Source organism: Maniola jurtina, chromosome 9 (assembly GCF_905333055.1).
Source record: "Maniola jurtina chromosome 9, ilManJurt1.1, whole genome shotgun sequence".
NCBI classification, from domain to species: domain Eukaryota; kingdom Metazoa; phylum Arthropoda; class Insecta; order Lepidoptera; family Nymphalidae; genus Maniola; species Maniola jurtina.
This window is the reverse complement of record NC_060037.1, coordinates 4,412,533-4,429,279: the sequence shown is the minus strand read 5'-3', so window position 1 is coordinate 4,429,279 and position 16,747 is coordinate 4,412,533. Positions and strand designations below refer to the sequence as shown.

At 35.7% G+C, this 16,747-nt stretch overlaps 2 protein-coding genes across 6 annotated transcripts in view; one reads left to right on the top strand and one right to left on the bottom strand.

Annotated features, from left to right (window-relative positions):
* The first annotated feature begins 7,083 nt into the window (after nt 1-7,083).
* On the top strand, nt 7,084-10,734 carry LOC123868045 (clumping factor B-like). Its single transcript, XM_045910390.1, has 3 exons — nt 7,084-7,181; nt 8,630-8,844; nt 9,440-10,734. The coding sequence occupies exons 1-3, from the start codon at nt 7,175-7,177 to the stop codon at nt 10,556-10,558; spliced, it is 1,341 nt and encodes a 446-aa protein (XP_045766346.1). The 5' UTR covers nt 7,084-7,174; the 3' UTR covers nt 10,559-10,734.
* A 2,831-nt stretch (nt 10,735-13,565) lies between these two features.
* LOC123868038 (supervillin-like) overlaps nt 13,566-16,747 on the bottom strand; it is a 267,108-nt gene continuing 263,926 nt past the window's right edge. For all 5 annotated transcript variants that reach the window (XM_045910373.1, XM_045910375.1, XM_045910374.1 and 2 more), the window contains one exon: nt 13,566-16,247. In XM_045910373.1, the coding sequence (XP_045766329.1) occupies nt 16,161-16,247 (87 nt within the window). In that variant the 3' untranslated portion in view covers nt 13,566-16,160. The remainder of the gene's footprint in view (nt 16,248-16,747) is intronic.

Sequence of the window (16,747 nt, the reverse complement as noted above, 5' to 3'; positions counted from 1 at the left end):
CTCATTCATGTATTATCTGAAAAATTATTTTAATTGAATTTGTAATTGCATAATTAGTTTTGGGTCAACGTTCTACACCAAATACCAAAATTTAAGGTTTATAACTCATTTAGTCTCCGCGCTAGAGACCTGTGACACTCGAACAGACAGACGGACAGACAGACAGATAGCAAGCAGATTGATATCGATAGGACTCGGTTTTTATACTTTGAGTATGGAACCCTAAAATCCAGACACTTCGTAAAGATGATTTTTGGTAACAGTAGGTAAAGTGCAACAATTATACAGCTCGCTAGTGAGTACCCGGCTTATGAGTGTGTATTAAATTGTATTTAGAAAGTAATACAAGCAATCGCTCACGGTGTCAAGCTCAGATGTTAGAAAGTATAAATAATATGTTAATTCATCTGTTGTTCTCGTTTGTTACAGTCAAGTTTTCCTGAAATAAATTGCAGAGCCAAACATGTATGCTGGCTTTATTTCCTGTTTGCACGTGAACACCAAAATAATTGTGTTAGGTACTATATGTGTTTTACACGTAAATGCATATGAGTTACTGTACTTGAAGTAAGTATAGTAAAATAATTAAAGTAATTGATCAAATATTTAACAATTTTATTTGTCAACTAGCTCCTTTTTAGCTACATGATTTCTTTGTCTGATAATTTCTTAGTTGCTGCTTGACGTCGTTCGTTAATTACGGAATGAAATTCACTATGTTGTTTTTTGACTCCAATCCGCCCCTATGCAAAAACCATCATAGTTTTCAATCCGATTGTTTCGTTTCGGTAACGGAAATCCAAACAAAACATACCAAAACGGCAACATATTAGTATTCAATCTCACCATCTGTGTAATATTAATTCTACTTTGAACGGATAACAGTTCCTATGGCATGTCAAGATTTGATTACCGGCTTGGAAAGAAGATTCCACTGAGAAGAGCCAGCAAGATATCTTATAATCATTAGGAATAACTGTAGGAAGTTTCTTGAGCTAGTTTACCCTAGTTCTCAGAATAGACACATCACAATCGTTTAGTTAGGAATCTTCTAAGTTTAAGAATGCTTCGCTAAATTCTTATATATTATAATTGGTCGTCTTGGTTATATTTACGAGTAAGGTCTTATCAATTATTACGTCACTATAAAAGTCGGCAAACAGTACCTCTGTGCTTGATGATTGATGCAGGTTTTCAGGAATCAGTAGTTCGAAAAATAGATTCTAGTGAGAAAAGCCAATAAGAATACTCGTTTATGAATAACTTTAGGAAGTTTATTGAGCTAGGTTACCTAGTTCTCAGAATAGAAACTTCACAATCGTTTAGTTAGGAATTTTCAAAGTTTAAGAATGGTTTGCTATTCGTCTTGGTTATATTTACGAGTAGGGTCTTATTAAGTTTTACGTCGGTATAAAAGCCAGCAAACGATACCTCCGATCCATTCGTCGGCTGCCCACGTTCGAAGTTTATTTCCGACCAAGACAGGATGCTTCCGAATATGTAATAATAAACTGATGTTTCGAGACGGGTGAACTTATTCAGTAAACTAAGTAACTATTCAGTATTAGTAACTATTCAGTAAGTTAAGTATAAAAATTCAAGTGCGAGGACGGATTAGGGTCTCATTTGAATCGATTTGGATAATCACCTGTTTCAAAAAGAATGAAAAACGTTTGTAAAGTAATTTTTCACACCACTCGCTCCACAATGCCTAATTACTGATCTGTTATCTAAAGGTAAAGTACGTCATTACATTCCTATGACTTAGCCGGGCAGTAATGTTGTACTGAAATCCCATGGAGTATAATGTAGAGACCAAGGAGGTTGTAGTTCACAGAATACAATTACTCCAAGGAGTTTGTTTAATTGTCCAAGCTGCTATGGCTTTCTCGCTTCGACGTATGATAGCGTCCCTCTCACTCGCGAGATTTAAATTTTCTATCTCGCTTTGATGAGTGATGGCTCTCTTTAACTTGCCAGAAACACAGAAACAGAACGAGTCACACTGTTACTCGTTTTGGTGTTACTCGTTGGGAACCCACCAAGCCGAAAACGGCCCGACGTCGTCGACTGGGAGAAATTTGAATTTTAAAATTGCGTTTTTTCGTACCTAACCGAATGGCCGCCACGACAGCCGCCATCTTGAATTTTTAAAAACCACTCCCGTTCTGTCAAAATTCAGGATAATCGTAGATGAAACAAGAAAAAAATTACTATTTTCGATGTCCCGTTTTGGACCTGTGGCGCCGCGGTTCGAGGTCGAAAAATCCAAATTTTGAAAACGCTACGGCTCGGCCGCCATCTTGTTTTTCCAATTTTTTTTCTACTTTTTCTATTAATCGTTACAAAACGCAAAAATCGGTTGGAAAACAAAAGAGTTACAAAAATCACATCGGCCGCCATCTTGTTTTTCCAAAATGTCATAATTTTTCCCGCACCCAAACACATCTCCCGTACATCGTTAAATCATTTTCCGTCTCCTTCTAGGCGATCAATTTCTGTCAAAAAGACCATGTCGAAAATCACTTATTTCGATAAATTCCAGTGTTGCCAGTTCTCAACGACAAAAATACCCAAATGTCATTTGTACAAGCAAGACACGTGGTCGTTTATACTCAGATTTCGCAAAAAGTCAGTATTTTAATTTTTTACAATTTCACGAAAATCTTGATATTTCCCTAAAAATGGGGTAAATATTTTCCACCAACCTATACTTCTAGTTTATACGTACAATCGCTTCGTATCCGTGAGGATTTCCCCACGTATAAAAAAATAAAAGTTAGGTTAGGTTAGGTTTAGGTTCTCATTTTAACAACGTGTTTTATTACAGAAAGCATTATTTTTATCCATCCTTTATCAATCATCCATCCCTTATCCATCCTTTATCACCATCTTTAGCCAATTTGAAACAGTTATATCGCCATTTGTATGATATCTCATGTCGTTTTATGGGTATTTCTTATATCAGGCCTTGTCACATCTACTAAAATTGGGTGCCAGCTATTTAGCTGCCATGATGAGACATTGACTCGGTATGGCAATAGAATATAATCGCCATATCGATCTCCAAGTTTGATATCTGCTTATCTTTCGCAAGTTACCTATCTGTTTCGGACAGTAGGAAAATTCTACTGAAGGTAGGTATCAAAAATTACTGACTAGCGCATTTTTACCTTTTAATATGAGTACGTACGTCGTACATATTGCTGGAGAACTCCCCAGTAGAACTTTCCGAACCGTTGGTAGAGTCTATCAGAGCCATAAGTCTGCCTACATATTATAATACGCGACAGGTTGGGACGGCAATTGGGGTATGAGGCGGGGAGACGCCCCGTAAACCGGCACGTCACCCGCGCTTACCCGCAGCGGGTTAGCGCGGGGCTGTACGGGTGAGTGGGAGGTCCCCACCTCGGTTGCCATCTCAGCCTGTCGCGCACTATTTGAGTACAAGATTAGCCTTATACTCAAATCTATGTACTTACTACGTAGCAATTTTAATTTTATATTTACAAAAATCCTTTTAAATTAATTACCCGGGTAATTTTACCCGCACTTTTTGAGGATTGAACGCACGATCTCCAAATAAGAGGTCGACGTCTTAGCCACTACGCTATCACCCCTCTTCATACAGATCCATAAGAAGTAGATATATTAAGTAGGTAGAAGTACAATTTCTAGGAGCCGTGTCATCAGTATTTTACCCTAGCGCGCGCTTTGTGTGTTGCACTCTTTAAAGTAGGTAAATAACTAATTTATTCGTACTTTGTAAGGTTCCGTTTGAACTGCATTGAACGATTGTTTATTTCTAATTGCTCGCAGGCTTTCGAGGAAAAACTTAGATATTACTTATTTGCGAACAGTTTTACAGGTTTCGGTAGAGAGAAATTGAGTTTTATAAATAGGTTTTATAACATAGCTCTAAAGTCTATTTACTCTGTGATAGTTTTTTTTTATTTAAAGTTATTATAAACTTACTTTTAAAGTTCTTTCTATTATAAATATATAATATAATTAATGTAGGTAAATAAATAACCAATAATAAATAATAATTAATATTCCTATTAGTTATAGCCGTCAAAAAGACCACCCCTGGTTGCCCCTGGACCAAAAGTGCCCATCAAGCTGGCAGCATTGCCCCGCTGAATGGCGATGGACAACCTTTGGACCAGGTAGGCCCCAGAGCGTGGATCGCAGCCTCTTTCTCTTCAAATTATTATTACAAATACCTATAAGGTTCTGACGGCTGAATCCACGTATTAGTCGGCGTAGCCCGACTAGTTTCGAACCCCTCCAGGGTTCAATGGTTTTACTCTGCAGGTGGGCATTACGACTAAGATTTTATTTATTCTAGAATTTACGAGTGTCGCTGAGAGCTATCGGTCACTATCAGTGGTACAGATTTTACTTAAACTATGATTGAGATAACCTTGGTGCAATTTATTGGCTTATTGTTTCCAAGATAAAACTTTGTGTCTTATTTGACGAACATACTGTTAGATGTCAATTAGCTGCTTAGTAAAGAAGCTTATGTTCACAAACTTTACAACAGATTAGAGAACCGACCAACAGTTGGAAACTTTGTCTTTAGGAATTAGTCAGTAAGTTAATATATCATGGATAAGCCAGGAATTGATTTTGGGACGGGAATACCAATCAAATTCAAAATATTATTATTCAATTAAACTTTTACAAGTGCTTTTGAATCGTCAAAATAGTCTACCACTGGTTCGAAATGATGTTTCTACCGAAAAGAACCAGCAAGAAACTCGGCGGTTGCTCTTTTCAAGTGTTCAATTTACCATAATATGCCATATTATTGTAAATATACATATATATATGTACTATACAAGCAATTGCAGACCCGCGTATTGCTGGAGCGAGTCAAATCCACGCTTTTCATCTTGTCATCAGCTATAAATCTCAAATATTAACTTCTCGTAAAATCTGTAAGTAGGCAGGTAAGTAATGGACTACTTACCGTACTTATCTATTTTTAACCTCCGACCCAAAAAGAGGGGTGTTATAAGTTTGACGTGTGTATCTGTATATCTGTCTGTGGCATCGTAGCGCCTAAACGAATGAACCGATTTTAATTTAGTTTTTTTTTTGTTTGAAAGGTGGCTTGATCGAGAGTGTTCTTAGCTATCATCCAAGAAAAGCGATTCAGCCGTTTGAAAGTTATCAGCTTTTTTCTAGTTACTGTAACCTTCACTTGTCGGGGGTGTTATAAATTTTTAATTTACACTTGTAGAATATTTTCATTTCATGTGTATGATTTTCGCCGCACCGCCAAACCCTCCGTGCTCCATTGACTACGGCCACGATCTCTCCTATGGGGCGGTAGGTACAACTAAGTTAATCAAATAAAGGATTTAATGTGTGTCTACTGAAATCCCAAAAAATTCCAGATGAATCATTTTTCTCAAACGTTTTAGCTATCAAACTTGTAAAGTCTAGATAACACGTAGATATCTAGATAGGCAGAAAACGATAAGTAGGTTTAAGCCGTAGATATTTTGTTTCCAGACATTTTTTTACATAGTCAAAAACCAAATTTTGCCAAGATTCGTAGATTTTAGCCAATGGCAAATTTAAACAGGTAGGTACAGTACAACCAAATTAATAATGCGCATGCAGATCCGATCCGATCAGATATTCCGAACCATTGAATCGTAAGACCTCTAAACAATGCACTTGCATTTTGCACCTTATTATAAACAAATAGGAGTCAATATCATGTGTATCATACGACCGCTGCCGAACAGTGACGAAGATTTCTATGCGCATTATTAATTTGGTACTCATCTGAATAAAAAGTTTTTATTAAGTAGATCAAAAATAATTATTTAGACAAACATTTATAAAGTTGGATAAACCCTATCTCTTTTTGATTCAAAATATTTGCTTAATTTACTTGTTAAAAAGGTAATCAGATAAAATCTTCTAGCTTAGATAGGTACCTAGTACCTACCTACCTAAATGTTAAAAATACTTAAACCAAGTGATGCATCTGGAAGTTATCTTACTTTCAAATGAGCTCAAGTACAAGGTCATACCCATTAGGTTAGATTATGATGGCACACCAAGAATGTAGGAATGGCGTACCGAGGATGGTTGGAATTGTAAAGCCTTGTTATAATGCGTTGTGCGACAATACCTACATTTAATTTTTAAGTAAAAATACCTGAAGGCATTAAAAATATAAAATGCCTTTCTAGGTACGTTCGATGAATTTTTATTTTAAATTGCAATACCTAATTTTATAAAGAGATTTTGATAATGAAAAATCAAAACCGACTTATCCCCCAAGTCTCCTTGTAAAATTTATTTCTCGAAGTCCTACTTGTAGGTAAACATTTAATTACTAATTGATATACCTAACATTTTATTGATTCATTATTATTTTGGATTAGAAAAACTTTTGGTTAACAGTAAAGTACGTATCAAGAAGAGCGTTTTTTAAAATTTATTTTTTTCCTATATACTTACTACAAGTTAGTCCTTGAATGGCAAGTGAAGATGCAGTGTGTAAGATCGAATAAGTTATCATTGTGTTAATCGAAAATCGAGGTAGAGGTTTTAAGTTACAAATGTTAATTAGGCAGAGCTTTTTAACCCCCGACCCAAAAGAGGGGTGTTATAAGTTTGACGTGTGTATCTGTGTATCTGTCTGTGGCATCGTAGCTCCTAAACTAATGAACCCATTTTTAATTTAGTTTTTTTTGTTTGAAAGGTGGCTGGATCGAGAGTGTTCTTAGCTATAATCCAAGAAAATCGGTTCAGCCGTTTGAAAGTTATCAGCTGTTTTCTAGTTACTGTAACCTTCACTTGTAGGGGGTGTTGTAAATTTTTAATTTACACTTGTTGGTGATAGCACTCAACGCTATCTACTTATACCTACTCGTATATTTATGGGATAACGGGTGTGTAGAATAGACTTTTTAATCGCAGCATAAGTCGTCCGTGTAACCACGGGCTAACTGACAGGGTAACGCATGCACAAATAAACTGTTGATCGACAATCATATCTGTAACACGGCACCTATCTCGCAACATTGGCTGACAGTATCTGCAGCTGTCCAGATATCGTCATCTCGATAAAATTGATGATTTACCACGGGATTACTTACTTTAGTCACAGATCGCAACACGACGTGAGCTTACTGCGATCAAAATGAAATGTGAGTAACTTTCCTTTGTTCACTTATTTATTATTTATTTACTTACCAAAACAAGTGTTAATTAAGAATTTATAACACCCCCGAAAGGTGAAGGTTACAGTAACTGGAAAAGAGCTGGTAACTTTCAAACGACTGAACCGATTTTCTTGGATTATAGCTAAGAACACTCTCGATCAAGCCACCTTTCAAACAAAATTAAAATCGGATCATTAGTTTAAGAGATACTCACGTCAAACTTATAACACCCCTCTTTTTGGGTGGTTTAGGTTTTTTAATAACCCTGGGATAAAAATCTATGCCCGTCTCAGCTCAGGGATGCAAGCTATATCTGTGCCAAATTTCATCAAAATCAGTCAAACGGATGGACAGTTATAAGGTGACAGACAGACGGACACACTTTCGCTTTAAAAAATATATAAGTAGGTAGGTATGGATAGCTGTTGAATAGAATATAATTGACCACCTGTTGGTTATTGATATAATGAAAGAATACTAGGTATTTATGAACTGATGATAGGTACATTAATTACCTACCTATTTAGAATTATATTATGTTGAGATGAGCGTGGTATATTTATATTTATTTCCACATACCTAGGATTATAATATTTAAGATACCCGTTTTGGGTTTTTGCCGAATTTAGGTTTTTTAAAATCCTGTGGGAACTCTTTATTTTCCTGGATAAAAGTAGCCGTCACTCTCCACCTAATATCCATGCAAAACATCAAGTCAATGTGTTCGTACTCCGTTGCGGCGTGATTGAAGGACCAACCAACAACCAAATATACTTTCGCATTTATAATAATAGGTCTACATATAATAAATATAGGTTTTTAGAAAAAAAATGTATATAATATATACTTATAATATAAATGGTAATAATATTATATACAGTGGACCCCCGGTAATCAGGCCCCTGTCTAATCCGGCACCCCCTGTAATCCGTCATGCCTAATATTATTGAGAATTTACTGACATACATAGTGAAGTATGATTTGTACTTCAGAGTATGTATAACAAACAGAATCTTATCATTAGATCACTAATTTTTGTCGGATTACAAGGTACTCTTTTGTAAAAAAATCCGGACTATAATATGAGGTCTTAGGCAGTACTCTATAAATACGACAAATTCGATAGACCGGATTAAAGAAAATCCGTTTGTCGGATTACCGCGGGTCCACTGTACTACCTATAATGACACTCACTGAGCTAATTAAAAAATTGTATGATTTTCCGGGACAAAAAGTAGCCTATGTGCTTCCCCGGGATGTATCTGTACCAAAGGTCAAAGTCGGTTGAACGGATGGACCGTGAGAAGTTCACAGACAGATAGACACACTTTTGCATTTATAATATTAGTATGGATTTATATGCATTAGTTACATATATTTATAAGTAGATTTAATCCAAGCATTTTTCCCTAAAATTGTTTTACCATTTGCAGCGGTCACGCGGCTGCTATGCATCGCAGCGGCGCTCGCCAGCGCCTCGGCTTTGTCGATCCCCGTGAGACAGAACCCCGAGACGCTCTGCATCGGGCAGGAGAACTTCCTACGCATCGCCGAGATCGACAGCTGCGTGGACTACTACCAATGCTACGCCGGACGCTCGTACCCAATGCAATGCCCCCTCGATACGTGGTTCAATGAAGAACAACAGGTAAACTTAATTATTTGCAAATGGAGACGTGTCATTATATGGATTCGCTTCAGCAGTATTCCTTACTTCTCTCTGCTGGAAAGAACCGCCCATAGTCGTTCCATCGCATGGACGACCTTTCACCGTAACTGGTTTAGCTTGTCGATATTCCAGTGATACAGAACTCTAAAGAGAAACTTTTGGTTAGGAAAAGTTCTTACGCATCATCAGGATCAATAACTGAGTACAAGCAGCACCTAATACCTAATACAATACCCACTCAATAGGTGGTTCGATGAAGAACAAGTAAACATAATAATCAGTTATGTAGATTTTCTTCGTGACATGTTTCGGTGTTATCAATTCATGAGCATTCTTTACTTTTCCTGCTGGGAAAGAATGGCGCAAAGCAGACTAATTGATTGGTTTATACTTATAGTCTAGCCTATGTTAACCAATGGTCAACTAAGTAGTTAGTCGTACCTTTTTTCGTTGGTTGGCGTTGGTACTTTAGGCATATTAATATCAAGTATTTACTTAAATTAATTATGTAGGTAGGTACCTATGTGTAATGATATCGATAAGTATTTATATTCGGTACTTAATGTTTTTTTAGGTTTGTGATCGGTCCGCTCCACCGGAAAACTGCAGACTTGAATCAGAATCTGAAGAAGAACCAGAACCAGAACCAGAACCAGAACCGGAACCGGAACCGGAACCGGAACCTGAACCTGAACCTGAACCTGAACCTGAACCTGAACTGGAATCAGAATCGGAAGAAGATATTGAGAGTGAAGAAGAGTTACAGACCGAACAACAAAATGAAATAGACGGGAACGATGACAATGAACGAGATGACGAGGGAGATGAAAATGAAGGAGACCGAGACAATGAGTCAGATGAAGATAGTGGCAGTGATGAAGAAAATGGGGGAGATGGAGAAAATGGGGAAGATGGAGAAAATGGTAGTAACGATGACAGTGAGGGTGAGGAAGAAAGTGAAAGTAGTGAAGAAAATGATAGTGATGAAGGAAACAAAGGAGATGGAGAAAATGAAAGTGGTGAAAATGGCGAAGATAGTGAAGAGGGTGATAGTGGAAATGAAGGAGACGAAGACGTGGGAGAACCAGAAGCAGAAGGGGATGATAACGATGATGAAAACGGTAATGATGGCGAAAATTTTGATGTACGTATTGGTCGCAACAAACGAGAGATCAATGGGCACGGACACGACCATCATCACGGGCATGGGCATATCCACGGCCATGGACATCACCATCACGGAACACATAAACAGAATGAAGACGATAGTGATAGTGAAGGTTCCGGTGATATGTTCGATGAAGATTACGATGCTTTAGGTGAAGACAACAACATAGTTGAAGATGAAGATGAGTTAATTGAAGGCGATAAGATAAAGAAAAGGTTACGCAGATCCGTAAAACAAAACGAAAGGGAAGAAGGTGAAGATGACGGAGATGATGACAATAAAGATGATGACAGTAAAGATGATGACAGTAAAGATGATGGCGATAAAGATGATGACGATAAAGATGACGACGATAAAGATGATGACGACAATGATGATCACGACGATGACGATGTATGGAAGAAACGAGGTGGCGTAAAGCGTTTGCTAAGATTTGCGATACAATATGGGGTTGAGTCTGAAGTACAAGATTTAGATATGGACTCCAACAACTTTTTCAAAAGGTTATTCGGAGCATTTGCATAGAACGTTGGCGGTTAAATTTCAAAGGCATCTCCGATAGGAGTGCCAGCTTGAAATAGAAGGTAGTTCTTAGTAGTAGGTACTTATTTATAAAAAATAGTTTATAAGATATGAGAGTAGTTGATTCACTTTGTGCAATTTTGTAAATAATCTGACGCGAGCATGTATTAAAATAATTACGTAAAAGGCTTTGTTTTATTTAGTTCAACCAGCAGCTCGATTCCGTAAAACCTGCATCAATCATTATTACAATCGTTATTGTTGTATCGGCTATGTTATTCTTGTTGCAACAATGCATTGTAGTCAACCAATCAGAATGAATGAGGCCTTCGTACCTCAAGGTGCCTACGCTCTCTTTCTAAAGCTACTAGAAGATATTATGTGTATCTTTAACCCTAATTCACACGAGCGTTATAAAAGCGTTGCGTTAAAACCCGGCGTTGTTGGCGGGTATTCGTTGTACGCGTTTAAAAAAGCGTTGTCGTGTGAATAGATACTTGGGAATGCATTTGTTCTATTTCAACGCTTTTTTAACGGACGTTAAAAAGCTCTCGTATGAATGAGGCCTTAATACCGGGTATTATTGCAAGATTATTACTTCAGGCGGTAAACATGTATGATAGAGCGAATAAGGAGATAGAGAAGTTACCAGTTCAGTCGATATTGATATCTATCCCCATCGATTAAAACACTTTCTTCCGAATTTTCCTTTTACCAGTAGTTTGTGCTTCACGTTGTGGAGTTAGTGGAAAACCGAAATTCGCTTCGATTCGCTGCCAAAGCGAAGCCTGATATTATAATTTTCTCTTCTTCTAATTTTCTTTATTAGTTTCTCTACTTTTACGTATAAGGGTAGGTAGGTATACTAGGAAATTAAAACAAAATTTATTTCAAATTTTATCAATTTATTATATCATTACAATTATTATACAAAATAAATCTCAAATACAATAATAATAATTATAGTTTAAGTAACACAACCAAAGCAAAACATTAGACATTGGATTTGAGAGATACGTTTATGTCACGGTAGGCCCGTATAGGATCGGCCGTAAATGCATTAAATATAGATTACTTTTAATGTTAACTAAGTACCGTTAACTATATTATTATGACTTGATAGTTAAAATGTTATTTTCTACTCATTGGCAGTAAACCCCTCACAATAAGGCCTTTCCGCGAATACAGTTAAACACACGTCTTTGGTGAATCGTCAACAAAGGTTTTCATGTTCAAATAAACCTATATCCTATACTTTTGGATTCAGTATTTAACATATTAGTAGATACTAAATAGATAGTAGAACTGAATACTTTATTTTAGTCCATTACTAAACTTTTTTTGTAAATAAAAATTTATGTAAATGACACGTCAATATAATAACGTTAAGTTAATTTAATTTTTGGCATCGAAAATTAACGAGTCAATGAAAATTAGTCAAACATTGCGTGCATAAGCAACAAAGTAATTACATAATTTTGTCAGTAAAAAAAATGTTTGTATAAAGATATATATGTATTCTTGATGATTCTTAAAACAAAATCACTTATAAATAATAATATTTTCTATACAAGTTTATATATCACCATATTACGCAAACGTAAAAGATTTATGCTATAAAAAATCCACAAATGTAGGTGCTTATTCCATAAACGGAGAAGCAATCAATAATATAGAATAGTTGTGCAACGATTCACCATAATAACGCAGGACAAAGCAAATAAATATACATACATACTAAAGCTAAAGTAGTTACAAAAATAAACATTTAAAATTGTAGACAACATTGCAATAGCGATATTATAGAATTGTTTAGTGAGCCAAGTGTGAGAATGCACTGTGGTAACTCGTTTTATGAATTAATTTTAGACTATGTTGAAAGTTAAAAGGACCGGTTCACATTATTCGAGTAACGTTCCAGTCCAGCGATGTAACGCTGGCAAAATACCATCAAGTTAGCCGTCAATTTTGCAAAGAACTTTAAGCGGTGTCCAGTCAACTGAGGTTGAAATCTGTATAGCACACTTTGACTTTGCTTAGACTTAAGTTTCAGTTAAAACGAGACAGATTTATGCCAGTGGTATAACGCTGTCTCGGTTTAACAGTGTCTGAAGTCTGATAGTCGCACGCCGTCGAGTTTACTGGACACCGCCTCAAGTCTGCTGCAAACTTGACCGGTAAACTTGATCGTGTATCCAGCGTAATGCATTGATAAACCTATCGGCACTAGAATAGTGCAAACAGCATTCCTAGTACATTATTAAGTACACTAAGCGTTCTAGTCCAATAAGTGGACTGGAAAGCTGTTCACTTTCAAACTTATGCATTCCAGTGTTTAGTGCAATGTTTGTGTTTTTTGCAAATCAATGACATACGCTAATCGAATAATTCATACGCAGTGCTGGAATGAAGTTACTGTATCCAATGACTAGAATTATGTGAACGGAGCATAATTCGCACATAGTCTAAGGATAAGGTATTTTTTATGTAATTATAATCATACAACAGATAGACACAATTTTTGGAATAAAAATATGGATAGTTGTAAAAAATTATAGTCAAAAGGTTATTTAAGTATATGTAAGTTAGGTATAAATCATTTGTTCGCTTTTCCGATATCATCTGCCTTCAAAAAAGTTAAGTTAAAACTACACACGTTTAGAAAAAATTGGATATCTGTATTTAAATTTACAAGATATTCATGTGCAAAGAGTGGTGTGCTATTGAGTCCTTTTAAGTGTAGGAGGGTCGTAAATATTCCAGTAATTATGTTATGGTGGAGGTTTTCTCAGTGTTACTACCCATATTAATATAAATGCGAAACTGTTTTTAGATTTATCTGTTATGGGCATAGTTAAAGATCTGGAGAGCGGCTTATGCTAGTTTTAATCCAGGAAAATCAAAGAATTTCCACGTGGTTTTTGAAAAATCTAAATCCACGCGGATGAAGACGCGGGCATCAGTTAGTAATGGATAATTACAGAAATAAAATTGCGAAAAAAAAAATATATTAAAAATTTAGTCAACAGATTCCATGATTTCATTCATATATTTTTATTTTTACCGTTAAACTCAGTTATTTCTATTTGAGATTTACCAAAAATATTGATGCAAAATGGATAGTAATAACTGATGAAATAATCATGGTATGCCCTGCCTGTCTGTCTTTACGGAGAGCACGCCACTAGTTGCAAGTCAACAATTTGTTCAACATGGTCCACCAACGCTCAGTAAAAAATTGTAGCTAATGAGTAGATAAGATATGTGATGTGTTAAAATGTATAGAACTCCTGTGACGTGAAAATAAACGCAAACACCATGTATGAACGCACGCGGATTGTTCAACAGATATCACAAAATCGGTATTTGCACTATTTTCTGACGTCACAGACTACAAAAGCCTACCCTAAAGCGTATATAATAGAAGTATCCGTTATCTAGCGCTTTAAAAACATTATTTCGACCAGATACTCGATTATACTACAAACATTTCGCGTTTGGTTCACAAAGAAAATAACGTCGCGGCAACTTTTTTCTTGCTACACTAAAGTTACGAGGTATTTTTTTGATGAAACAGGAACGCGAAATACAAAAATATCACTTTTAGTATACATTGCCACTTTGTCATATCCATGCGATTTTTTTTAAATTAATAATATTATACAATAATTTAAATAAAAAAAGAAGTGAAAATACATCTACAATATGTTACAAATATTTTTTATTAAAAAGTAAATATGCGGTTACGGTACAAGAAAAAATTCAAGAAAATATGGTCTTAAAAAACAATAAATAAACAAACAAAACAACTATATACAAAAAAAAACTATAGTAAGCATAACATCACACTATCAATTTATTTTTTCCAAATTTCTAATCAGTTGCCTCGATTTTTTGTCTAAATTCTTGATCTAGAATTTAATTAATTCTTTATTTAATGTATCTTTAAGGGCAGTTTTCTATAATTAGAAATAAGTTGTGAGATGATTGAAGAAAATACTAAGATTTTATTAGATGGCATGACGTGTCTTCTATCGAATCGCGTCACTCTTCATAAGTATGCTTTCGCCTTAAAATTTCGTTATAATAATATAATGGTATTCCTACATAAAATCTTACAACTTTAGCACACCTATACATTCGCACGCGGTGTACCTCAGTGTCATAAACATAAAATTGCTTATCGTTTCGCTTCCGCGTGCCAACGCATCTGTGTGCTAAATGCGCTATTGTCGAGAAAAAATTCGCTAGTGTGATAGTATGCTAGTAAATAAAACAAAATTAATATATACCATGCATTGACTTACTATATCAGCAAGAATCCACAATCAAATGCTCACGCGGCTACAAGGGATAATTTTTCTGTCCAGTTTTGAACATTTGAAATTGCACTTTATCATAGTACAATAAAGTCTTTTGAGTGAATTTGTCACAGCTGTTAGAACATTTTTGAAGAATTTTATTTTTAACGATTGGGAGTCTTGTTTGTATAGTGGTACTGATTCCGATGGCAAGTAAATTTTAGAGTATTCGCATCTTTTTTTGCCAAGAAAAGGACAGACAAACAAATTTTAATTTAAAACTGTCAAACCTCATGACTTTAGGAGTCAGTCTTGAGCATAGTGTTTAAGGTACAGCACAAAAAAAGTTGTTAATTTAGAATTCATTTACCGTCTTTTTTTAGATTTATTGAAAAGAAAGGGACGCAGATACTTTAAATTCAGTTCAGAGAAATACATCAGAATCAACACCAATGTCAATGATACCATGCAATGGATGCGACAAATATAACAACATTCGATACAATTCCGAACTTCAAATCCTATCGCGTTACTACGCGCCTAAACTACGACGGTTACACAAAAATATCACGTCAACGAATACATAGTTACATTTCGTTAGTACTTAAACATTTTTTTTTTCTCCATCGCTATAATTATTGTGGTAAAGCGTGCTCCTTAACCTCTATCAAATCCTTTCAGACATTCCTCAGTAAAAAAGTACGAAATAACTGTACGGTGCGTCTTAAACCACAATAGGAAGGGCCGTTGGCTGACTTCACTCGATCACACAACTTTAATAGTAACGGCAAAAAATCGGCAAATACATAATACTGTATAAAAAAGTAGGAAGTAATATGATCAATTTTTATTTATAAAGGAGGAAAATTAGTATGAAATTACGGAACGATAATGGTTATTTATATTTTTAAATTTCGACAAGACAAGGAATACAAAGAAAGTTTTCAAGTGTAGCGGAAAAACTAAAAAGTTTTTTAGGAAGTGAAGAAATGGGGGAATACTTCTAAAACACTTTTTTGTATTTTTCCATACTTTACCGGTTATATTTATACGCACGCCTGTGTGAGTGAGATAACTAACATAGTGCGACTGAAACAACCAACTTACATAATATAAACATGTCAAAAGACCTGTCTTATTCTAATTTGAGACGCATAACAGTTGTACAAAATATCTACACTATGGTCGCGACTCCGGCTCGAAGGACCACTAGGCCGCGACTCCGGCTCGAAGGACCATCAGGCCGCAATGGCGGACGACGCTGCGATCGCATTGGTGGGACACAACTCAAGATGGCCGACGGGTCAAAACAAACCAACGTCCTTCTTCATGTTGGTCTGTTTCCATGCGGGTAGCACTGAAAACTCCTCTTTGGTCATGCCGAATGCCTCCTGAACGAAAGGAAAATGAAAAAGTTAATGGCTGAAACTAAGTCAAACAAAAACTATTTTACTAAATAATGTTAAAATAATATAAAGGGATAAATTGTTCTAACCTGGATCTACCAGATTTTGCATGTACTCGTAGGTTTTCCGATTTTGAGAAATTCCAACCGAGAGAAGCCGAGCCGGGTAAGCTAGGTTAAAATTGATTGCAGAAATTTTTCAATATTTACAAATCATCAAGCGACGTTCAAAATTATTATTCTGCGTGCATAAACATTTCCACACTTCCACATTTCCATAATTATTATTTGACATTGGTCCGTTATACATTGCTGCTTCACTGAGTGATATTAAAATATTTTTCATAGAAACCCATCCATGGATTAAAAACAAAGATCAAATGAGCTCGGCAGATATTTTTTAGCGTAGAACGCTGAGTTAGCGAATCACCCCGCAGAAACGTACTGTAGCTACCAACTTTTTTTTTATAAGAATATTAGGCATGC

What these genes read in the sequence shown, in the direction of transcription:
- LOC123868045 (XM_045910390.1), top strand. An exon ending in GGTTCAATGAAGAACAACAG is followed by an intron (nt 8,845 to 9,439) that starts GTAAACTTAATT and finishes ATGTTTTTTTAG; the next exon opens with GTTTGTGATCGGTCCGCTCC.